Source organism: Phaenicophaeus curvirostris, chromosome 5 (genome assembly GCF_032191515.1).
Source record: "Phaenicophaeus curvirostris isolate KB17595 chromosome 5, BPBGC_Pcur_1.0, whole genome shotgun sequence".
Lineage (NCBI taxonomy): Eukaryota > Metazoa > Chordata > Aves > Cuculiformes > Cuculidae > Phaenicophaeus > Phaenicophaeus curvirostris.
The window spans coordinates 68,744,042-68,768,159 of NC_091396.1; the positions used below are offsets into that span (position 1 = coordinate 68,744,042).

At 57.7% G+C, this 24,118-nt stretch overlaps 2 protein-coding genes and 1 long non-coding RNA gene across 5 annotated transcripts in view; 2 read left to right on the plus strand and 1 right to left on the minus strand.

The window, feature by feature from the left end:
• Positions 1 to 24,118, plus strand: part of NIN (ninein) — a 179,699-nt gene that overhangs the window by 132,581 nt on the left and 23,000 nt on the right. The gene's annotated exons all lie outside the window — the stretch shown is intronic.
• On the minus strand, positions 79 to 7,243 carry LOC138720593 (uncharacterized). Of its 3 annotated transcripts, XR_011337438.1 has the most exons (5): positions 7,142 to 7,243; positions 5,077 to 5,208; positions 3,727 to 3,847; positions 2,009 to 2,813; positions 79 to 989 (listed from the first exon to the last, which is right to left on the minus strand). It is a non-coding gene; the product is annotated as an uncharacterized lncRNA (long non-coding RNA). The 3 variants fall into 3 exon arrangements; XR_011337437.1 differs by lacking the exon at positions 7,142 to 7,243 and having other exon boundaries at positions 2,152 to 2,813; positions 5,077 to 5,289; XR_011337436.1 differs by lacking the exon at positions 7,142 to 7,243 and having other exon boundaries at positions 5,077 to 5,289.
• On the plus strand, positions 13,490 to 19,060 carry PTGDR (prostaglandin D2 receptor). Its single transcript, XM_069857113.1, has 2 exons — positions 13,490 to 14,409; positions 17,411 to 19,060. The coding sequence occupies exons 1-2, from the start codon at positions 13,585 to 13,587 to the stop codon at positions 17,675 to 17,677; spliced, it is 1,092 nt and encodes a 363-aa protein (XP_069713214.1). The 5' UTR covers positions 13,490 to 13,584; the 3' UTR covers positions 17,678 to 19,060.

The window sequence follows — 24,118 nt, forward strand, 5'->3', positions numbered from 1 at the left end:
TTCCTCTTCGCATCCTCATCTTGTCTGGGCTGGGGACAGCAGGGACATCTCGGGTCCCTGCATCCCTAACTCCTCTGGGCATCCTCATCTCCTCCAGGCTGGGGACAGCAGGGCATCCCAGGTCCCTGCATCCCCCTCTCCTCCAGACTAGGGCAGTGGGGGCATCCAGGATCCCTGCGTCCCTATCTCCTCTGGGCATCTCCATCTCCTCTGGGCATCTCCATCTCCTCTGGGCTGGGAAGAGCGAGGACATCCCAGGTCCCTGCATCCTGGGGGCTGTTGGAGAGGGGGGTGGGGTGGCAGCATCCCAGGACCCTGCAATGCCAGTCCCTGCCTCCTTTGTCCCCTCTGGACCGGAGACCGCAGGGGTATCCCAGGTTCCTGTATCCCACCCCATCCTGCTCTGGGCTGGGTGCCACGGCGGCATCCTGGGGGCTGCAGCGGAGAGAGGGGGAGCATCCCCGGGGCCCTGCATCCCCCCTTCCCACTGTAACAGCCCTGGACACGGGCCCACAGCCAGCTGGGACTGGGGTCAGGGCGTGGGCGAGAGGCCCTGGCTGCTCCCCATGGATCCTGCTCCCTTGAGCCAGCAGAAACGTGACTCCTTGTTCCCAAGGGACTGGGATGGACGGGGCGGGGGGGATGGGAACAGCCACCAGGCCAAAATATGCTGTGCCGCTTGGCTGGGAAGTTGCCAGCGGGTAGAGTCGGGCTCCCTGCACACACGAGTTGTCCTTTCTCAAACCCACCTTCCACCCAGAGAGGTCTTGGGGGGGACAACGCTTCGAGGTTGGGCAGCTGGAGGCATCCCCTGCCTCTGGTTTGAGGTCTTGGGGTGGGGGCACCCCCGAATGCAGGCAGCTGGACTCACCGAGTGCTCCTGGGAATCCAGGCTGGGAGCAGCCAAAAGCTCCGTTCCATCTCCTTGGAACGCTTCCCCAGCTCCAGGAATGCCAGATAACAAGGAGGGAAGTGTCAAACCCTGAAGGCTGGTGAGAGAAATAAATCAGGGATACATTCATGGCATTCCCAGCCGGAATCCTTGCAGGGGAAGCAGCTGGATTTCCTCCATCACGTCCCTGTTGTGGCGATGGAGGTGTCACCGTGGCCTTTGTCCCCTCCATCCTGGGCACAACGCGAGTGGCTGCAGTCAGAGCATCCCGAGAAGCAGCTCCCACCCGTGCTAGGGATGGGGATGAGTTATCCGGATGCAGCCGGACAGGCTGTCACCCCCACCCCAGCTGCAGCCAGCTGGCCGGCTCCAGCCCTTGGAAGGAGACAACTTGCCTGGTCACAGAAAACTAAGGGCTTTGAGCAGGGTTCAGGCCAGCTGGATGCAGTCCGCGACCTTCGAGGAGTTCCTCATGCCCCCCCAAAAGTGGCTTTTCTTTGAAATCCAAACACCCCCAGGGCTCTCCAGGGAAATTGGGCACAGCCAGGGGCTCGCAGCTCCTCTGCCTGGTCAGACCTGAGCCAGGTTGTCCCTCCCAAGGGCAACGGAGGCGTTAGGAGGCACCTGGGAGGTGGTGATGGGCAGAGAGGGCAGGGAAGGGAGAGGGGAGCCCTGCTGCCCCCTGGGATGCTGAGGGCAGTGGTGGAGCCTCCAGCCTTGGTGCTATTTAACAAGCACGTGGCCGTGGCACCTTGGGACTCAAACCACAACAGGTACAAGGATGGGGATGGGATTAGGGATAAGAACGGGGATAGGGGTGGAAATGGGGATGGGGACAAGGATGGGATGGGAATGGGTTTAGGGATACAAGTGGGGACAGGAATAAGGATGGGAATGGGGATAGGGATGGAGATGACAGGGATGGGAATGAGTATATGGATAGGGATGTGGACAGGAATGGGGAAAACGATGAGGATAGAGAGGGGAATAGGAATGGAGATGGGTACAAGGATGGGGATGGGAATGAGGACAAGGATGTGATTAGGAGTGAGTATGGGGTTAGGGATGAAGACAGGGACAAGGACTGGGATGGGGCTGGGCTGGGCTGGTCCACACCATGTGCCAGGAAAGGAGATGCCCGCAGGAACTGATCCCTGTAATCCCTTCCATGTGCCTCGGCAGAGCCTCTGGCTGTGGGGGTGTGCGTTAATTTTTCTCATAGCTTGCACATAAAAAAAAAAACCTCAATAGGCATTTACTTGGCGGCGTTTTGCGCAGAAACAGATGTGCTGAGGTTGGAGGAGGTGGAGGATGCTCTGTGGGATGGGGAGGGCTCCGGGTGGACCCAGACGCCCCCCCCCACGGCTGTGGATACTCATTAAAATGGGTGAACCAGGACAAAACGCTTGTTGTCCAGCAAATCCCTCGTGGTCCTCCTGCCAGATGTGGCTGCTGGGTGGGAGCTCACAACCTTCTGCCCTGCTGAAGGCTCCACTTGGCCCTGAGCTCTGGGTGAGGAGGAGGAAGGGCAGGCGAATCCCTGGAGCGGGGGCTGTTTGAGGCAGGAAATCCCAGCAGCCTCTTCCTCAAGTCCTGGCAGCCCTGGAGCGGCTGCTGGAGATAAGGGAGCAGCAGGAAACGTGCATCTCTCCTGGGGTGGCCTGGAAAGGAAACTTGATGCTCAGTGACCGCAGCAGGGTTGGAGGCTGCAGCAGAAAGCGAGGGTTTGTGGGATGCACCGGAGCCATTTGGTGACTTGGGGATGTCCAGAAGGAGCAGGGCTGGGGTAGGAGAGGGGTTTTGGATGGCTCTGGCAGGGGCTCAGCGTCCCGCAGGCAGCTGGGTTAGCGGGTCACCATAATAATGCCCTCGGCGAGCCTCTCCTCCTGGTTATCGGAAACTAGTCCTGCTCGAGGTCAAGCTGTTTGGCAGAAAGGGCAACAAATTAGTGCCTTAAACCTCCTTCTGGTGCTGTAAGGAAAGAACAATAGAATCACTAGGTTGGAAAAGACCTTTGAGATCATCGAGTCCAACCGTACCTGTCCGCTCCTAAACCAGATCCCTGAGCACCTCGTCTACCTGTCTTTTAAACCCCTCCAGGGATGGGAACTCCACCACCTCCCTGGGCAGCCTCTGCCAGGGCCTGAGAACCCTTCCAGTAAAGAAATTTTTCCTGCTGTCCAATCTGAACCTGCCCTGGAGCAACTTGAGTCCATTCCCTCTAGTCCTGTCACCCATCACTTGGGAGAAGAGACCAGCACCTGCATCCCTACAACCTCCTTTCAGGCAGTTGTAGGCAGTGATGAGGTCTCCCCTCAGCCTCCTCTTCTCCAGGCTGAACAACCCCAGCTCTCTCCACTGCCTCTCATAACCCTTGTTCCCCAGCCCCTTTCCCAGCTCTGTTCCCTTCTCTGGACACGCTCCAGCCCCTCACATGGAGGGGGTTGTGCGCAGTTAAGCTCCCTTAAACAGTGTTCACAAGGGGTTGTTCCCTCATGTCCTAAGAAAAATATGCCTATGGGTTCCCCTCCTCCATCCCCCGACCCGTCACGCCTTAGTAATTGAAATCTGCTGGCTGATTTCAGCCAGATCTAATAGAAGCATCTCTGAGGGTCTGTAAAAGCAGAAAGAAGAATGAGACACACACACACCCCCACCCCATCGCCCTCCCCTTGCCTGAGAAGGTGGGCACAGCTTTAGGTTTGAGCTCAACCCACATGAGCCACCTGAGAATCCACAATGGGCACATAACTGGGGTGAGCCCGGCTTGCCAGTGGTAGGAACAACCTTTTTGTTGTGCTGGGGGCAAGAGGGGAATGACAGGGTGGCCTTACTCTCCTGTGGGGTGGCTCTGCTGCTCCCCAGACCATGTTGAGGTACCCCTCTCGGCGGCTCCTCCCATGGGACCACAGCTCCTGGCTGGGCTCGCTGCCTTCCCTGTGGCTGGTTCCTTTCCTGGGAGCATCCCACCAGGTGCCAACAGTGAAGAATCATAGAATCATAGAATAACCGGGTTGGAAGAGACCCACCGGATCATCGAGTCCAACCATTCCCATCAATCACTAACCCATGTCCCTCAGCACCTCGTCCACCCGTCCCTTAAACCCCTCCAGGGAAGGGGACTCAACCCCCTCCCTGGGCAGCCTCTGACAGGGACCAATGACCCTTTCTGTGAAATATTTTTTCCGAATGGCCAGCCTAAGAAGAAGAACCCGAACCATTGCTGATTCCCACCCAGCGCTCAACCTTTCCATTTTCGGGAACAGTTTTCATGGGCTTTGGTTTCGCTTCTTCACCTCATGACTCGCCCCCTTCCCACCCTGGCCCACCGCCCCCATGCTCAGGGACACCTTTTCCTCGTGGGACCAGGCCAGAAGATGCCTCAGGATTTGCTCAGGCACATCCTAAAGGAAGCACGTGGTGCCCAGGTGGGTCTGGAGGCCACCAGCTCCAAGAGCTGATCCCAAGCCGCTCCCACCCAAGGTTCCTGGTCCAGGCAGGGAGCCTGCAGCACCTGGAGGGTGAACACCCAATGCTGCAGATGATTTCCATCCGCAGAGCCCATCCCACGCTCTCCAGCTGTGACCAGCCCAGATCTTTCTGCTCAGGGCATCAAACGCCCTGGGAGAGAGGTTGTCCTTATGGAGAACTGGGGTGATGGGGAGCTAGGTCATGGGAGGTCCATCATGACATGGAAAACTATGTTTTTTTAAAGAAAGAGAGGAGAATTTCTTGGCCCTGGGTGGCTTGGCTGGAGCAGAAGTTTGGCAAAGTGGCTTGATGCGTGGAGAGGAGAAACAATTAACCCACTACTCAAAGAGTTGAGATAGCAAGAGCTGAGCCTGCTCAGCTAGAAAAGCAGCTCAGCTTTCCCACCACCCTGGGGACACAAGGGATGGAAAAACTCCCATATAGAAAATCTTGAGGCATCTGAGCCCTAGCCCAAAGGATCACTCCAGGTTTTAGGCTATATTTTAAGACATAAAGGTAGAGAAAAGTTTGGTTGGTTTTTTTTTTGTTTTTTTTTTTTTTTTTAAATCTCTAAGGCCTTCTTTCCTCCCTCCCTCATTTCTTCCCTCCCTCCCTCATTTCTTCCCTCCCTCCATCCCTGCATCCCTTCCTCCCTCCTTTCCCCCACCCCTCCCTTCCTCCCAGGAGCTCAGTGTAGAGCTCAGGGAACTCACCAATTCACCAACACTGACTGATTCCTGTGCACCGTTCCTCCAAGGCGATCCATAAATTCCTTATTTGGTCCGGACTCCAGCAAAATCCCTGGCAGAGGAGGTTCGGATGAGCTGGGTTTGTGCAGGGAGCATCTGCCAGGGCAGTGGGGAGGGAGCATGTTCATAGCAAAGATAAAATCAGTCCATGTCCTCTGTCCCCTTTTTTTTTTTTTCTTTTCCTGCAGCACAGAACACAGCAGACACAGATTGTCTCTCTCCATCACCTCCTGCTGCAGATCCAGGACTGCTCCATCCCAGGGCTCTGGCCCCCAGGTTGCACCTAGGTGAGCAGGTGAAGCTTTGAGATGCTTCCCTGGGTGATTATAACCTGAATCAAGAGTTGTCTGCAGCCTTGCAGCACTGATTGGGGCTCCAGGAAAGCTGGGGAGGGGCTGTTGATCAGGGAGGGCAGGGATAGGATGAGGGGGAATGGTTTTCAGCTGAAAGAGGGGAGGTTGAGATGAGATTTTAAGAGGAAATTCTGTCCTGTGAGGGTGGGGTTGCCCCGAGAAGGGGTGGTTGCCCCATCCCTGGAGGGGTTCAAGGCCAGGTTGGATGGGGCTTGGAGCCCCTGATCCAGTGGGAGGTGTCCCTGCCCATGGCAGGGATGGGACTGGATGGGCTTTGAGGTCCCTTCCAACTCAAACCATTCCATGACTCTATGAATTAGGCTTTAATTGCTGTATGGATTAGGAGTTCCTAGGATCTGCCCACCCCCCTGGGCAGCCGGGACTCCATCACATGCCCTGGGGGCACCTTCAGAACTGGGTCCAGGCCCTGGTTAACCCTTGCTCTCTGACCAAACAGCCCTTCCCTTACTCTAACAAACCCAAGACTCTTCCTAAAACTTCTCCCCAAGCTCCTCTCTCCTCGCCTGACCTCTTCAGGCCTCCAGCCCTGACCCCTGCAGCACCCGAATGCTTCAGGGTGATTAATCCCAGCAATTAGCCTCGTTCCCTGCATTTATCTGCTTCCTGCCTTTGTCTTCCCCTGACAGCCTCTCCGAGCAAATATGCTTTTAGCCACATTTTCCTGGCTCCGGCTCTCCCACCAGCCTTTGTCCCGGGGAGCCTCTCCGAGCTGGGTGAGGAGGTTATTCCCCCCTGACACGTGTCCCTTCTGTCTGCTGGGATCAAACTGGTGACCAAAAAAGCCACCAGCAGCAGCGCCGATGTCACCCCAGCCACCCGATGGACCCGCTCCAACTGGAGGCAATGGGATTTGTTCTTTAAATTGGAGACCGGGACAGACCCAGGGGTGTTTTCATGCTGTAAAAGGGATTTTAGGGCTGAGTGAGCTGTGAAACGGGGACAGTGCTCGGGCTGGGCTATATTTCAATGGGAAGCCGTGAGACACATGGGCAGCACATTTGGGAGCCGCCTTCTGTCCCCCCGTCCCTTGGTCCCTTGCGCATCCCTAGGGGAGCTCTGCAGACACACTGACTTCCAGAGGGATAAAAGCTCTCACATGTAGGCTTGACCAGCTTCGCATGCCTAAAGAAGCAAGTCAGGCTGCTTTAATTTAACTCCTTTGGTTTCCCTCCCCCTTCTATTTTTTTTTTCCTTTGTGTTCCATCTCCTCTTTAAACTGAGCTTCAAAACCTACCAGGACGCTTCCCCTGAGAGGAATGCTCTGCTCTGCTGCAGGGTGAACCCTGCCGAGGGCTGTGAGGCTTCGCTTGGGTTTCTTGGGTGGTTTTTCCCCGCCATGGGTCCCTTTTCGCCCAGGACCTTTGTGGGTCCCTTTTCCATGGCAGCCGGGCTCCTGCCATGGCTGAGCCTCACGCTCCCGGCCAGCCTGGGGGCTCCACGCACACGAGAACACAAAGCTCGGAGAAGAGTTGAGGGATTTGAACTCATAGAATGGTTTGGGTTTGAAGGGATCTTAAAGCCCATCCAGTTCCAACCTCTCCCTCCCCTCCCTCTCCCCTCCCTCTCCCCTCCCTCTCCCCTTCCCCTTCCTCTCCCCTTCCCCTCCCTCTCCCCTTCCCCTCCCTCTCCCCTCCCTCTCCCCTCCCTCTTCTCACCCCAGATTCTCTCCCACGTCCCCTGCGCAGGAGCAGCCGCCCCGTGACTCGTCCTGCCTTGTCCTGGAAACCCCACGGAGCCCCAACCACTTTCCTCGTGGGTTCCGGTCATCCCACAGCTGGGCCAACCCCTGCCTCGGGCTTTCGGAGCTTGTGCAAGGGAGGAAGCGTTGCTCCACCATCCCCTCCTTGCCCAACGCCTCCCCACCCCAGGGCTGCTCTTTCTCCCCTGTTTCCCTCTCTCTCGCAGATCCAGCTGATGTTGGAGCAGGAGGAGGTGACCACCTCATCGAGACCCCCACAGCCTGGGCTGACGGTGGCTTTCCCAGCTCTCCAGGGTTTTTTTTGCCCCCACCAGGGTGAGCAGCGCTGCAATATCCCAGCTGGAAACACTCAGCAGGGCTTCTCCCACTTGGGGTATTGAAGGACTCGGGGTGGGTTTGTGTTCCCAGCTCCGAGCGACCACGTACTCGACCAGCCCCCCTTCTCTCGTCTGCTGGAATTCCCAACATAAGAAGGACATGAAGCTGCTTGAGGGAGTCCAGAGGGGGCCACGGAGATGATCTGAGGGCTGGAGCAGCTCTGCCACGAGGACAGGCTGAGACAGTTGGGGTTGTTCAGCCTGGAGAAGAGAAGGCTCTGAGGGGAGATGTTAGAGCAGCTTCCAGTGTGGAAAGGGGCTCCAGAAGAGCTGGGGAGGATGTTTTACAAGGGCCTGGAGTGATAGGATGAGAGGGAATGGCTTTAAATTGGAAGGGGAAATTTTTAGACTAGATATTAGGAAGGAATTTCTTCATGCTGAGGGTGGCGAGGCCCTGGTCCAGGTGGCCCAGAGCAGGGGTGGCTGCCCCATCCCTGGAGGGGTTCAAGGCCAGGCTGGATGGGGCTTGGAGCCCCTGATCCAGTGGGAGGTGTCCCTGCCCACGGCAGGGGTGGGACTGGATGACCTTTCAGGTCCTTTCCAACCCAAACCATTCTGTGATTCTCCCATGGACGCTGTCATGATGAGGGGACACAAGAACCTTCCTTGCTGCTTTTGTCTCTACCTGCCAATTTAAATCAGGGCGTTTGGGAACTTTTGAGATGCTCAGTGCCTCTTCCCAGGAAAAAAAGGCCACTGTCTACCCTAGAAGGTAGATGAGGTGCTCAGGGATCTGGTTTAGTAGTGGACAGGTACGGTTGGACTTGGTGATCTCAAAGGTCTTCTCCAACCAAGCAATTCTCTGAAAAGCACTGGGATACCACCAGCTTGGGTGCTCCCCATCTTTGTTCCCCAACCCCTCGGGTGCCACCCCTACCTGTTGCTGCATCGTTTGGGCCCTGGGAGCACCCACCCGCTCACACCGGCGAGCTGTGGATCCCCACAACCCCCCATCGCCTGGGAAGAGTGAAAGGCTGGAAGCATGGTGGGTATTTAATCTGGGGAAACCAGAGCTGGGAAGAGTCAGGACAGGACGCTGGGGAGGGGAAGGTGATGTTCTGCTTCCATCTCCTGCGGGATCAGGGTCCCTGGGAAGGGGAATTCAGTTGGGATGGGTAAGGAAGCACCGGCCAGCGGTGATTGAGCGCTCCTGGGCAGGGAGGAGGTTGGCTCCTCTCCGCGTGACCCTCCCAGCTTTGTTTGCTCGACAAGAGAATATCCAGCAAGAAGAGCTGCCAAACCCGCTGTTCCTGGCCAGATGCATCCCTCCATCTGGCTTCCCAACCCCGCGCTGCCTGCCAAAGCCTTCTCCGTCCAACGGGCTCTAAATTAGGTTGCTCAGATCCTGCTGCAAACAATTGCAGAGCTGGACGAAGGCGAGAAAATCACAGTAAGTGCTGCTGACGAAGAGCAGACGGGCACATCTCCTCTGGGGAGCAGCAGCTCTTTGGGAATAGCCGGGCTTGGCAAGGCTGCGGCGGTGGGGCCGGCACCCACTCGTCACCCTCTGGCTGGCAAGGAGAAGCCAGGCTGGGTCAAGCAAGAGCTTTGAATCTCCCCCCTCCTTTTGAAATTCCTTGTGGATGCTTCAAGTTTTTCCAGCTCCTCATTTATCTTCTGGGGTTTGTGGTGCGCTGCTTTTTCTTCCGCTTTGGGTTGTTTTTATTCTGGGGTTGGGCTTTATTTTCCCTCCCTTCTCCACCAGGAATGTGACGGGCGAGAAGAGGGTCACGTCGGAAGCGTGACGAACAGGAGGGATTCGTCATCGATTATGACGAGACCTTCTCAAAATCAGCATTCCCCCCGCAAAATACCTGCAATTTGTCCAAATGGATAAAGAGAAGAGCTAAAGAAGGACTCGGTGCATCTGGCTGCCCACGCTGCTCCCTCTCTCCTGGGAGATGACTCTGTGGCTCTGCTCCTGGCTCGATGGTGTTGAGGTCTGGATCCCCGTCCATCACCTCGCCGGTGCTCAGCGTCAGACCTTCCAGTGGCCAGGGAAGGAGCTGGGACTTGGGGAAAAGCATCCCCCTGCCCAGAGGCTCTTCCACCCCCAGCCACAGCCACGCTGGGTGGCTGCCTGTACCCAGCACCTTGGAGGCGTAGCTGGAGGAGGAGATAGTCCTGAATATCCTATGTGGATACTCATTGACCCAGGTTGCCCAGAGCAGTGGTGGCTGCCCCATCCCTGGAGGGGTTCAAGGCCAGGTTGGATGGGGCTTGGAGCCCCTGATCCAGGGGAAGGTGTCCCTGCCCATGGCAGGGGTGGAACTGGATGATCTTTCAAGTCCCTTCCATCCCAAACTATTCTATGCAGCTTGCCTGGGGTGGGATTTTGGTTCAAGAAGGCAAGTTTCTACTCTAAGCAGGAAGAAGGAGGCATGGAGACGCTCTGCCCGTGTGCCAGCTCAGCACTGAGCAGCATGAGGACAGGACTAGCAGTGTCCCCTGCTCCTCTGGGGCTTCCAGCCAACCCGCCTCCAAAAAGGGCTGGATTTTGATTCCTCCACCTCTTCCTCTCCCCATTTCTACTGAATGTGTCCTTCTGGTGTCTGTTGAGGGACTTCCCCGCAGCAGGGTGGGGGGAAAGCCCAGCATCTTGGTGACTTCTCCATCAGAGCAGATTGGTGGTGATGAGACCTTCATGGGAGCGGGCGGTGTCATCGCTCGGCCAGCACCGTGTCCCTGGGACACACTGTGCCCAGGCGATCATACAATCATAGAATCACCAGGTTGGAAGAGACCCACCGGATCATCGAGTCCAACCATTCCTATCAAACACTAACCCATGTCCCTCAGCACCTCGTCCACCCGTCCCTTAAACCCCTCCAGGGAAGGTGACCAGCATCCAGGTCACCAGGGGGGTTGGAATTAGATGATCTTTAAGGTCCCTTCCAACCCAAACTATTCTATGATTCACCCTGGAGTAAACCTGAGGGATCCGACCCCGTCTCCCCCTTGTTCTGTGCTGCTGGGATCACCCCAGAAGGAGGATCCCAGGCTTGGAAAGAGGTGCTGTGTGCCCTGCAGGGGAATACACTCATGGGGTGCCGGCACGAGCCCTGCTTACCCTTCCCAGCAGCCTTCCAGGGCGCTGGGCCCCCTAAAGAAGCAGTAGGTGTGTTTGCAAGGTGCTGCCTGGGAGGAGGTTGCTCAGATGGTTCAACTTCTTCTTCCTCAGGTCCCAGGCAGGAAGCAGCTGCTGGGTTTGCTTTCAGCCCTAGCGAGGGCAGCATTTCCACACCGCACGCGTGCAACGAGTTTCATCTCGTTTTTCTTCCAGAACTGGGGCTCCCACTGACCCAGCAACAGCTACAAACCGTCCCTGGAGGTGTTTAAAGACGGGTAGATGAGGTGCTCAGGGATCTGGTTTAGTGGTGGACAGGGACGGTCGGACTTGATTATCTCAAAGGTCTTTTCCAACCAAGCGATTCCATCATTCTCTTCCAGAGAAGACTTGAAGTCACCAGCTCCGTTCATGAGAAACGACCTGTCACAAAAACACCCTGATGTCTGGCCCCTTAGATCGCCTTTTCCACCCCTCCTGTCATCTCGATACTTTTCTGTGCTCGGTGCACACTCATCCAGAGCAGCAAAAAAAAAAAAACAACAAAACGAGGGGGCCTGGAAGCAGACAGCCGTGGTTTCATGCTTATTTGTCATCACAAGTATTCTGCAAGCTGCGGTGTGTGTTATGCTGTGGGATTTCTGTGGCTAGAAGGGCGATTTCTTTTCCTGGAAGAAGCTTTGGGGATTTTTCTTGGAGTTTCCTGCTGGGATAGGGGACCACGGGCACGGAGGGGCTGGGAGCCCCGCAATGGGGGGGGCAAGGCAGGCATGTAGGATGGGGGGCAGGCAGAGGAGATGCCAGGTGAAAGGGTCAGGAACGGGATGTCTCCTGAGGTGCACGAGGCACGGGCACGCTGAGAAGTGAGAGCACGTGGAGCCAGCCCCAAAATGCCCCTGGGGTAACCCTATTCCCTGCCTTACCTGCTCCAGAGCAGCAGTGGGGCTTGGCCCCAGCCCTCTGCTCTGTGACACCCCCAGGGGCTCAGCCCTGACCCCCATGGGCTTGACCGCATCTCCCCTTCCCCATAACGTCCCTGGGGCTCAGCACTTACCTTCAACCCCACTACGGGGCTCAGCTCCAGCTCCCTCCCCTGGAACACCCTCCGCAGGGACTCAGCCGTGCTGCCCCCCCTTTCCCGTAACGCCCCGGGACTCAGTCCCTGCCCCATTCCCACCCCTCCTCCCAGGGATCTCCCAGCCCCACAGCTCTCTCCCTGCATCCCTACATCCCTGCATCCCACAGCTCTCTCCCTGCATCCCTACATCCCTGCATCCCACAGCTCTCTCCCTGCATCCCTACATCCCTGCATCCCACAGCTCTCTCCCTGCATCCCTACATCCCTGCATCCCACAGCTCTCTCCCTGCATCCCTACATCCCTGCATCCCACAGCTCTCTCCCTGCATCCCTACATCCCTGCACCCCACAGCTCTCCCACTGCATCCCCACATCCCCCAGCCCCACAGCTCTCCCCCTGCATCCCTGTATCCCACAGCTCTCCCCCTACATCCCCGCATCCTTCAGCCTCTCAGTGCTCCCTCTGCATCCCTGCATCCCCCAGCCCCACAGCTCTCTGCCTACATCCCCTCATCCTCCATCCCCACAGCTCTCTCACTGCATCCCCACATCCCCCAGCCCCACAGCTCTCCCGCTGCATCCCTGTATCCCACAGCTCTCCCGCTGCATCCCCGCATCCCCCAGCCCCACAGCTCTCTCCCTGCATCCCTGTATCCCACAGCTCTCCCGCTGCATCCCCGCATCCCCCAGCCCCACAGCTCTCTCCCTGCATCCCTTCATCCCACAGCTCTCTCCCTGCATCCCTGTATCCCACAGCTCTCCCGCTGCATCCCCGCATCCCCCAGCCCCACAGCTCTCTCCCTGCATCCCTGTATCCCACAGCTCTCCCGCTGCATCCCCACATCCCACAGCCCCACAGCTCTCTCCCTACATCCCTGCATCCCACAGCTCTCCTGCTGCATCCCCGCATCCCCCAGCCCCATAGCTCTCTCCCTGCATCCCTGCATCCCACAGCTCTCTCCCTGCATCCCTGCATCCCACAGCTCTCCCGCTGCATCCCCGCATCCCCCAGCCCCACAGCTCTCTCCCTGCATTCCTGCATCCCACAGCTCTCCCGCTGCATCCCCGCATCCCCCAGCCCCACAGCTCTCTCCCTACATCCCTGCATCCCACAGCTCTCCCCCTGCATCCCCCAGCTCTCTCCCTGCATCCCTGTATCCCACAGCTCTCCCGCTGCATCCCCGCATCCCCCAGCCCCACAGCTCTCTCCCTGCATCCCTGCATCCCACAGCTCTCTCGCTGCATCCCCGCATCCCCCAGCCCCACAGCTCTCTCCCTGCATCCCTGCATCCCACAGCTCTCTCGCTGCATCCCTGCATCCCCCAGCCCCATAGCTCTCTCCCTGCATCCCTGCATCCCACAGCTCTCTCGCTGCATCCCTGCATCCCCCAGCCCCATAGCTCTCTCCCTGCATCCCTGCATCCCACAGCTCTCCCCCTGCATCCCCGCATCCCCCAGCCCCACAGCTCTCTCCCTACATCCCTGCATCCCACAGCTCTCCCCCTGCATCCCCGCATCCCCGCATCCCCCAGCCCCACAGCTCTCCCCCTGCATCCCTGTATCCCACAGCTCTCCCCTACACCCCTGCATCCCCCAGCCCCACATCCCACAGCTCTCCCCCTGCATCCCCGCACCCCGCATCCCCGCTTCTCCCCCTGCATCCCCCGCCCCGGGGCGGCTCGGGGCGGGCCGGGCGGCTCGAAGGGGCCGTTCCCGGCGGTTCCTCCCTCCTCTCTCCTCCTCCTCCTCCTCCGGCTCCCTCCCTCCGCAGTCGCCCCGGGGCGGCGCGGCGGAGCCCGGCGCGGGGCATCCCGGTGGGCGCGGAGCATCCCGATCGGTGCGGAGCATCCCCGCGGGTCCCGGGCCGGGCTGTCCGGATGGAGGCGGGTTACCGGTGCCGGGGCAGCCGCTACATCGAGAGCGGGCAGTCGGCGGTGCCGGGCTCGGTGCTGTTCGCCGCGGGGCTGCTGGGGAACCTGCTGGCTCTGCTGCTGCTGGGGCAGCACCGGCGGCGCTCGCGGTCCCCCGGCGGCCGCCCGGCGAGGGTCTCGGCTTTCTACGTGCTGGTGAGCGTGCTGGCGGTCACCGACCTGCTGGGCAAGTGCCTGCTGAGCCCCATGGTGCTGGCAGCCTACGCCTACAACCGCAGCCTGAGCGAGCTGGGGCCGGGGGGCCGCGCCGAGGGCGAGCCGGGGGTCCTCTGCCAGCTCTTCGCCTTCCTCATGGCCTTTTTCGGGCTCGCCCCGACGCTGCTGCTGCTCGCCATGGCCACCGAGTGCTGGCTGTCCCTCGGGCATCCCTACTTCTACCGGCGGCACCTCACCCGCAGGCTGGGGGCCACCGTGGGGCTGGTGGCCGCGGGGCTCTGCGCCCTCTTCTGCGCCCTCCCGCTGGTGGGTTTCGGGGTGCCCGTGCAGTATTGCCCCGGCACGTGGTGCTTCATGCGGATGGCGGGCGGAGGGCCTCGCCAGCTGGGCTTCCCCGTGCTCTACGCCAGCCTCATGGGCTTGTTGGTGTTGGCCATCGGCGCCTGCAACGTGAGCAGCATGCGGCACCTCTACGGCATGGCCCGGCGGCAGCCCCGCCGCGGGACCCCCGCCAACGCCAACGCCGCCGCCCCGCCGCACATGGAAGAGCTCGACCACCTCGTCCTGCTGGGGCTCATGACCGTCCTCTTCACCATCTGCTCCTTGCCGCTCATCGTGAGTAAAACCATCGCTCTTCTCCTCTGCGACGGGGCCCTACATCACCCCCTACTCCTAGGGGCTGCTTTGCCCCCCTCCGAATACGCAGCGCCCCATCCCTGGGGTCAGTCATTGCCTTAACCCCTCCTCAGCACCCCATCCCATTGCCTCAACCCCTCCTCAGCACCCCATCCCATTGCCTTACCCCCTCCTGAGCACCCCATCCCATTGCCTTACCCCCTCCTCAGCACCCCATCCCATTGCTTTAACCCCTGCTCAGCACCCTATCCCATTGCCTTAACCCCTCAGCACCCCATCCCATTTCCTTACCCCTCCTCAGCACCCCATCCCATTGCCTTACCCCCTCCTGAGCACCCTATCCCATTGCCTTACCCCTCCTCAGCACCCCATCCCATTGCCTTACCCCTCCTCAGCACCCCATCCCATTGCCTCAACCCCTCCTCAGCACCCCATCCCATTGCCTTACCCCCTCCTCAGCACCCCATCCCATTGCCTTAACCCCTCAGCACCCCATCCCATTGCCTTACCCCTCCTCAGCACCCCATCCCATTGCCTCAACCCCTCCTCACCACCTCTTCCTCCTGATGAGGTTGAGTTGTTGCTTTTTTCCCCTCCGAATTGTCCCTCACCCTGTCCGTGGGGGTCGGGTCATGGCTTAAAGCCTGTTTGAGCAGCTCCCCCATCAGCACCACTCAGCCCTGGGTGGGTCAAGTCATCGGTTTTGCCCTTTGGAATAAACCCAGGCACCACCTTCTGCTCCTGGGAGCTCAGGGCATCGCTTTGCACCCCTCGGAACAACCCCCCCCCACCAGAACTGCTTAGTCCCGGGTGGATCAAATCGTTGGGTTTGTCCTCTGGAATAAGCTCCGGCACCACCGCCTGCTCCTGGGAGCTCAGGGCATCGCTTTGCCCCCTCTGACTCCTCCACAGGGGTCAGGTCATTGCCTAAACCCCCTTGGGTATAACCCCCCCGTCACCACCGCTCAATCCTGGGCGAGGGGTCAGTTCAATGCTTTGGCACCTTGGAATAAGCCCTGGCACCATCACCCACTCCTGGAGGTGTTGGAGGGGGGTGTTCGTCGCTTTAGTGCCCTCTAAATAACCCATTACTACATCCTCATCCCTGAGGGTCAGGTTATTGCTTAGAACCCTTGGAATAACACCAACACCCCCACTGCCCCGCTCCTGGCACCACCATCTCATTCTGGGAAGCTCCCTGCTCTGGATACCTGCCACCAGCACCACATCTCTGGGAATTCACTGCTTTAACCTCCATGGAATAGCCCCCAGCAGCACCACCCTGTCCTGGGGCAGGGTGGGGTTAATTCATGGCTTAAACACCATCAGAATAACCCCACACCCCAGTCCCCCTGTCCCCAGGGCTTGCTTCATGCCTTAAAACCCTTTGGAATACTAACTCTGCCCCTGCCATTGCCACCACCCTGTCCTGGGGAGGGTCAGGGCGTTGCGTTGCCTAAATACCCACCAGCAGCACCATCTAAATAAATACCCCCCAGCAGCACCATCTAAATAAATACCCCCCAGCAGCACCATCTAAATAAATACCCACCAGCAGCACCATCTAAATAAATACCCACCAGCAGCACCATCTCCCCAGGGTTGAGTTCGTGGTTGTAACTCCCCTATCACCTCCACTCTGGTGGATAATTTTCCCCCTCTGAGTGTCCTCCCACCTCATCCCAGTGGTCTGGTCATTGCTTTAACCCTGTTGGAACATCCCCCCCCACCCCATCACCACCCCCTAGTCCTATGGGATGGTCCCAGAGGTGCTGGAGGTGTTGGAGGGGGGTGGTTCATTGTGTTTGACTCCCAATAACCCCCCAACCTGCATCCCAGGGGGAAATCCTCCTTGAAATCCACCCCTTCTTCCCCAGGGGTGGGGATCCCAGTGGAGGGGTGGAGGGCAGGAGACCCCCCAGCATCACCGAGCCCTCGTTGCCCCCTCCCTGCCCCACATCCCAGGGCCAGATCCTGCAGCGGTGCCGCGCTGTCACCTGCTGAGAGCAGGGCAGGTGCCACAGCAGGGACTATCTCGAAATCAGGGTGGGGTGTGTGGGTGCTGCCACTGCCCTAGACGACAACTTTCACCTCTGCTCCCCATCGAGACCTGGATCTGTACCACACCAGCCACCAGCAGCCCCAGCACAACTGGGCTCATACTGTTTGTTTTTTTTTTAACAATCCCAGGGAAAGCCCTGTGGTGCGCGAACAAGCAGAGTTTCAGGTTGGAGCTGGTGGTGGAGGAAGGATGCTGACCCAGGAAGGGTGAACACAGAGCTGGGGTCCAGCTGAATTATCCAGTGGATGCCTGGCCTGACACCCATTGCAGGGAGGGCAACACAAGGGGGGCACCTCAGCCTCGAGGGCAGAGCGGCGCCGGAGAGATCGGGTACTCCCTTTACCCCATGGAACAGCCCCAAACTTCAGCTCTGACCTCCTGGCCCTGATGGGGACACGGTGCCCCTGTGCCACCACCTTCCATGACCCAACCCCAACTCCCAGTTTCAGGCTCTGCAACCCACAACAATTCAATGCTCAGGGATGTTGAAGGGCTGCAACTTCCCAGCCTTCCAGTACCTGAAGGGGCTCCAGGAAACCTGGGGAAGGACTTCTACAAGGGCCTGGAGTGATAGGATGGGGGGGGATGGCTTTCACTTGGAAGGGGGAAGATTTAGATTAGCCATGAGGAAGGAATTCTTCATGATGAGGCCCTGGCCCAGGTTGCCCAGAGCAGGGGTGGCTGCCCCATCCCTGGAGGGGTTCAAGGCCAGGTTGGATGGGGCTTGGAGCCCCTGATCCAGTGGGAGGTGTCCCTGCCCATGGCAGGGGTGGGACTGGATGGGCTTTAGGGTCCCTTCCAACCCAACCCATTCCATGATGCTTTTGCCACCCCCATGGCGATCATTTTGCTCTCAGCTCTACCCCTGTAGGAAGAATTTTTTTCATTTTTTCCCCATTTCTTTCTTTTTTTTCACAGATCCGGGCGTACATGGGGGCTTTTGCCACCGATTTCGATGAGAACGCTGACCTCAGTGCCCTGCGGTTCCTCTCTGTCAACTCCATCATTGACCCCTGGGTCTTCATCATCTTCCGCACCTCCGTCTTCCGCACCTTCGTCCGCAGGGTTTGCCGGAGGCTGAATTCCCGGAAAACCACCCTGAAAGGACCCAGCCCGGTGGGGAACGGTCAGTTCTGTCCCCCAGACTGGCGCAGGACAGACAACCCGCAGCTCGGCTTCCCCTGAGCGCAGGGGTTTGGCAGAAGCCGGCAGCTGCTGGTGAGGATGAGGAGTGAGCCTTCGGCCCCGTGCGCCCTCCCCGGAGCCTCCCGGGGCAGCGCGGGGCTGTCGCAGGTGGAGACGGCGTCCAGCTTGCAGTGAGAGGTGGCCACGAAGAGTTTCTGCCCCCTCCCCAGGCTGCATTTCGGCCCAGAGAGGAACCAGGTGGTCTCTTGGATCCCTGTGAATAATTCCGAGCAGCAGCACTTTGTGGAGGGTTTGGGGAGCACCTGGCTCCAGGAAAGCAGGAGGGTTTTGGTGCGTGGCTTCAGGGCAGTGGGGACACACAGGGAGGAGAGAGGTGTGTGTGTGCGTGTCCATCAAATAAAAGTGGTTTGGAGCCCTGCTCCATCGCCTTGTCCCATGCGTGGTCCCCTTCCGTGCCAGGGCTGGTTCAGGGTGTCCTCGGTCTGGAGGAGGGAGTGCGAGGGAGACTTGGAGGATGTAGAGACTCAGAAACTTGAGCAGCAGCTCACAGCTGTGCCAAGGAGACTGAAAGCATGCAGGATCCCTCCCTGGGACACCCACCATCCCTCCCTGGGATGCCCATCATCCCGTTCCTAACCCTGTATCCCCCAAGCAGGGCTGTGCTTTCTCTACCACGGCTTGGTCTTCTCTCGAAATTAGGTTCCTCCAAGCACTGATGTTGCGTTTGTGTTCCTCAGACGTGTACCTGTCCTGCTGTAATTGCTTTAATTCATAATTTATGGTGATTCTGAGCCCTAATAAGAGCAGTAATTGAGAGAATACAGAGCCTCTCTAACCTCACGGTGCAAGCATGCAAGCAAGCAATCATTTTAATCCAAGATCCATTTCCCCTCAACCACACTTATTAAGTGGATTTAATATTTGCCTCAAGTGACCATTTAGGCCAAAAAAATGGTGATGACCAACGACCCCATTTGCTTTGTGTCCTTGGAGGAGACAGGGCAGATACTTCTCTCCCTCTGTTTAGCGAAGCCGTGCAACGTGTAGTCGTGTTTCTGCCAACTCTCACGTGATATTTAGTCTTGGTGTCAAATGGATTGTGGTTTTGAAGAAAGGAACTCAACACGGATCTATCTTGGGGCTATTTGGAGGGTCCGCTCTGGCTGTTTCTGCTGTCTGGAGATAAGGACAGACTGGATTTGGAGATGTATTGGTGGATACGTGCAAACCTCCGGCTGAGTGCCTCTCATCGAGGTTTTCTAAGGAGTGAAAAAATGGAATGAGGCTTGGCCCGTCTATCGGTTTCATGTTACTCGCGTGTTATTGACTTGGAGGTGGCTCACGTGGGACCACAGAGTCGGCAGCCCCGAGCCTGCGCTGTGGCTTTCACCGGACCTGTTTCACCACAGCAGGATGAGATGACAGCTCTGCAAAACCTTGCTGGGCTGGGTTCTCCACCACCGTACGGATCCGCGCACTGGCCAGGAGAGATGGACCAGGCTAGGAGCATGCGGCAACGTGGGCAGCAAAACATGTGCCCAGGCTGAGAGAAGACATTGTCTGCCCGAGGCAGTGAGCAGAGAATGAGGATTCGCTCCTGGAGAGCCTCCAGGAGAGCTCCCTGTCCCACCATAGAATCGTAGGATCACCAGGTTGGAAAAGACCCACCGGATCATCGAGTCCAACCATTCCTATCAAACACGAACCCATATGGGTGTCTAGAGCCCAGGGCCACTGTGCTCCATGGAAAGCAGCAATGAAACTGAAAACCACCCAGGTTCTTTATTATGATGCATGAAAAGAGACGAGATTGTAGGAAGAAATGTTCTCCTGTGAGGGCGGGGTGGCCCTGGCCCAGGTTGCCCAGAGCAGGGGTGGCTGCCCCATCCCTGGAGGGGTTCAAGGCCAGGTTGGATGGGGCTTGGAGCCCCTGATCCAGTGGGAGGTGTCCCTGCCCATGGCTGGGGGTGGGACTGGATGGGCTTTGAGGTCCCTTCCAACCCAAACCAGTCTATGATTCCCAGGTGATCCCCTCGTCCCTGCATCATCCTTGCCCCCTGGACAGCCCATGCACATCCCAGCAACCTTGGCACACTCCTCTGGCTAGCACGGCACTTTGAATTGGCATTTTACCCTTCCTGATGTCCTACCTGCTCCAGGAGCAGACTTGGAGCCTCCAGCCAGCCACCGCTGCCTCCAGGTAAGCCAAGCTCTGGCTGAAGCCAACAAGGTTTGCAGGGGTGGCTGGACACCAGGCCATCCTCGGAGCAGATAAATCACTCCATGGAGTGTTTCTGGGACTCAGGACTGCCGTATCTCGGTCCTCTCCAGAGATGGCAGCACGTTCCCACCCAGGGCTGGGCTCAGAGCTGGCCTGAGCACACTGGGCACAGAGGCTGCAGGGAGGGGGCTACCACTCTCCACCCCAAGTTACTCCCTTTGGACAAGCCACATTTTAATGTCCAAACACCTCTGGGACAGCAAAGCTCGGAGCCCTTTCCTATTACTGAGCCTGGAAAAGAAATAAAATAACAATCCCTGCGACATGCAGCTTAATCATAGAATCAAAGATCCACAGATCCACAGAACCACAGAACCACAGAACCACAGAACCACAGAACCATAGAACCACAGAATCACAGAATCACAGAATGGTTTGGGTTGGAAGGGATCTCAAAGCCCATCCAGTTCCACCCCCTGCCATGGGCAGGGACACCTCCCACTGGATCGGGGTGCTCAAGTCCCCAAATTTTAGTTGTAGATGTTGTTAAAGAGGAATGAAAAAAGCCCAGGAGGTGGCCAGAAGCTGAAGAGGTGAAAGCTGCTGTGTGAGCAGGATCGCATCCTCCCCGCACGCTCCTTGCACTCTCAGCCGTTCCCTGCGGGCCCCCTCCGCGCCAGATTGCTCCTGTGCCAGCCATCCTCAAAGGGATGCATTTAATGCTTAATGGAGGCAATAAAGATTTGCTGCTCACCTCGAGGATGTGGCTCACACCAGAGGTGCTATTTTGGAGCTGTTGTGCTGTGCCAGCTGCCCTCTGGCACTGCCAGCTGCCCTGTCCCGTGCTCACGGTGTCACTGGTGTCACCAGCATCACTGGACCCTTCATCCCGCTCCTTCTTTATTGCTCTCTACAACCACCTAAAAGGAGCTCATGGAATTGTTGAATCACAGAATCGTAGAATAGTTTGGGTTGGAAGAGACCTTAAAGATCATCTAATTCCAAACCCCCTGCCATGGGCAGGGACACCTCCCATCAGATCAGGTAACCCAAGGTCCCATCCAACCTGGCCTTGAAAGAGAGAGGTGGAGAGGTGGGTGTTGGTCCCTTCTCCCAAGCAATAGGTGGTAGGATGAGAGGGAATGGCATCAAGCTTCATCAGGGGAAGTTTAGATTGGACGTTAGGAAAAATTTCTTCATCAAAAGGGTCCTCAGGCCCTGGCCGAGGCTGCCCAGAGAGGAGGTGGAGTCCCCATCCCTGGGTGTGTAAAAGGGGGTGAGATGAGGTGCCTGGGGACGTCATTTAGTAGTGGACAGGGACGGTTGGATCTGATGACCTCAAAGGCCTTTTCCAACCTGATGCTTCTATGATTCTACGATTCCCTAGGCATCAGTACGGTGCGTCCCGTTGTTTATTTTCAGCACATGAAATCCAGACACATCTTTGCCTGAGCTTGTTTCTCAGCGTATTGTTTCATCCTCACAAAAAGCCTGGTTTTTTATTGCCTGCCTGCATTTTTTCCTCCTTTCTGGGAGCAGGAAGGCGCGTGCCTGGGCAGGCAGAGGCGCCGGAGCTGCCAGGATGCTCAGCCCGCGGGGCTGTAAGACACAACCAGCTGGTGAGAGGCTTGGTTTTGCTAACCCAGGTGCCTGCAGAGGATGACAAGACAAGGCGCCCCAACCTGGACCTGCCGGTGCTCAGCGTTGCTGTTCCAAGGTGGGGAGCGAAGCTGCTGGCGGCACCGGTGCGTGAGGTAAGGGGTGAACTGGAAAGGCTTCGTATGAAAAACAACGTCTGGATTTGCTGAACGCAAACCAGATGGGGTTTTGGTTTAAAAGGGTTGAAATCCATCCATGTGGTCCAGGCACATCCATGTGGTCTTTCCTTCCCATAGTGCCAAAGCTCCATCTGGGATGGAGTGAGACCCCAGCACCCCCCTCAACCAAAGGCAGCAGATTCCAGAAGTCGAGACCCTGAAGCTGCAGGGTTTGTATGAAATTCGTGCAGCTTTCCTACACGCCCAGAGTTTTTTTCTCCAAATGGGCCAACCCTGGAAATCTCCTCTTAGGGGAAGCAAAGCCATCGACCCCTGGGAGGAGACATGGATCTTGTTAGAGGCAAGGCACCCAAGACAAACACGGAAGCAGAAGGAAGCAAAAAAACCCATTTCCCAAGAAACGGACAGATTGTACCAAGTGGCGTGTTCCTAGGTTTGAGCTCGGAAGAGGGAGAAAACAAAAAGCCCAGAAATTTTCCTATTAATGCAAAAATATCCCATCAGAGGCAACTGTCGGCTGAGAAGCCCCAAATGGGTATTCAAGGCTCCATTAGCTGCCAGGAAAATGTGCTTCCAGAAGATGCCAAAACCCCTTCCTGAGCTGTTACTCAAAACATCAGAAAGGAGTAGGAGGCTGGGAAAAGCCTTGGAGCAACCATCCTACAGGGTGCCTTCTGCTTGGAAAAGCTGCTCGGAAGGACCAGTGCAGGATTTGGCCTCGGCTCCTTTTTTTAATGTGATTTTTGTGGACGCCGCAGAAAACTGAAGATGCCAGGGTCCCATCCAGCCCTTGGGAAGCCAACAGGATCAATCCCACCATCAAATGTGTCCGCGTGCTTTTGTGCTCTGATGGATTAGGTCTATAGGGCTGGGATTAAAGAGGTCCTGGGATGTGCATTTTTCTGGCTCACCTGCATGAAGGGTTGGGCTGGGAGTCTGACTTTCTCCCCCGTTCCTTGAGCAGCCCCTGATCCAGTGGGAGGTGTCCCTGCCCATGGCAGGGGTGGAACTGGATGGGCTGTAAGGTTCCTTCCAACCCAAACCATTCCATGATCCTATCGCTCACATGGATTTGGCTACGGGAATGGAGAAGGCTGGGTTTGTGGGTGCCCTGCCACCAGCAGCCTGACTGCACATCCTCTCCGATGCGCTGAAGAAGCCTTCAAGCTGTGTGATGGAAGAAACCGAAGGGAGGAATAGGAGCCGCTTGTCGCAAATGGAGGTGCTGTCACAAACCACAGCTCACCCAGCCCTGGAGTTTGCTGCGTACTGTATTTCCTTTACCAAGTTCCTGTTACAAAAGCAAGGTTTTTAAAATAACAGCCCCAAACATCCTCGTGGCAGGAACCTGCCGTGTCCACGCTTGAGGCGATCGGTGTTCCACCCTTTCACCAGGGTTTGGGGGGACCAGAAAGCTTTGGGAGGACAGTTTCCCAATAGGTGATGGATAAAGGGGTGCAGTGCCTGACCCCAGCTGAGCCGGATCCCAGCTTGGAGGCCAAGGTGGGGAGAAGATTGAGGTTATGGCTGGGGAAACACTACACCTCACGAGAGCTTCCCGTGCCGTCTGCTGAGCCTGGAGCCCCAGCAGAAGGAGCTTTCCTGGAGCCGGTGTCTGGGGCACATGAGCTGCGCTCAACCAGGCTTGTGGTGGCACAAAGGATGATGGACTAGATGACCTGTAAACGTCTCAAAGTATTTCCAACCCAAAGCATTTTAATGATTCTAAGAAGGGTTGACTCTGGTGTCTCCCACCCCACTCCTGACCAGCTGCAGGTTGCACCCCTACGGGGACTGGTGTTGACATATGGGAGGGAGGGACACTGGGGACACGGCGTGGGGCTGGCCGTGGGGCAGGGTGTTCTCTGGGGGCTCCAGGCACCTCTGGAGCCACTGAGGATTCACCAGCACATCCCAGGCTCAGCTGCAGCTCCCTGGCAGCCCCCCTAGCACCAGACCAGCAGAGATGGCACCAGGGTTCGTCGCACACTGTGGTCCTTGGACCAGCGTCAGGGCTTGTTGATGGCCCAGGGCTCCCAGAGTGACACCAGCGCCAGGGCTCAATGTGAACTTGATGTTCCCAGACCAGCACTGGCTGTCGCTGTGAGCTGGGGAGTCCTGGATCAGCACCAGGTCTTGTTATGCCTCCCAGTGATCCCACAGCAGCCCTGGGGCTGGCCTGGCACCAGGGCTCTCAGTTCTATGCTGGGACAATCAGATCAGCCCGGGGCTGGGTGTTCCCTGGGGCTCCTGACCTGGTACTGGGACTCCCAGTTGGGCACTGGGACTTGCTGTGCCTCAGATTTCCCACAGCAGCACTGGGACCTCCAGTCTGGTACTGGGACTCTCAGACCAGCACCAGGACTTGTTGTGCCTCTGGTCTCTTGGACCAGCACTGAAACTGGGACTCTCGGACCAGGACTGGCCATGGCTTGGAGCTCCCAGACCAGCACCAGGACTGGCTGTGAGGAGGGCTCTTGG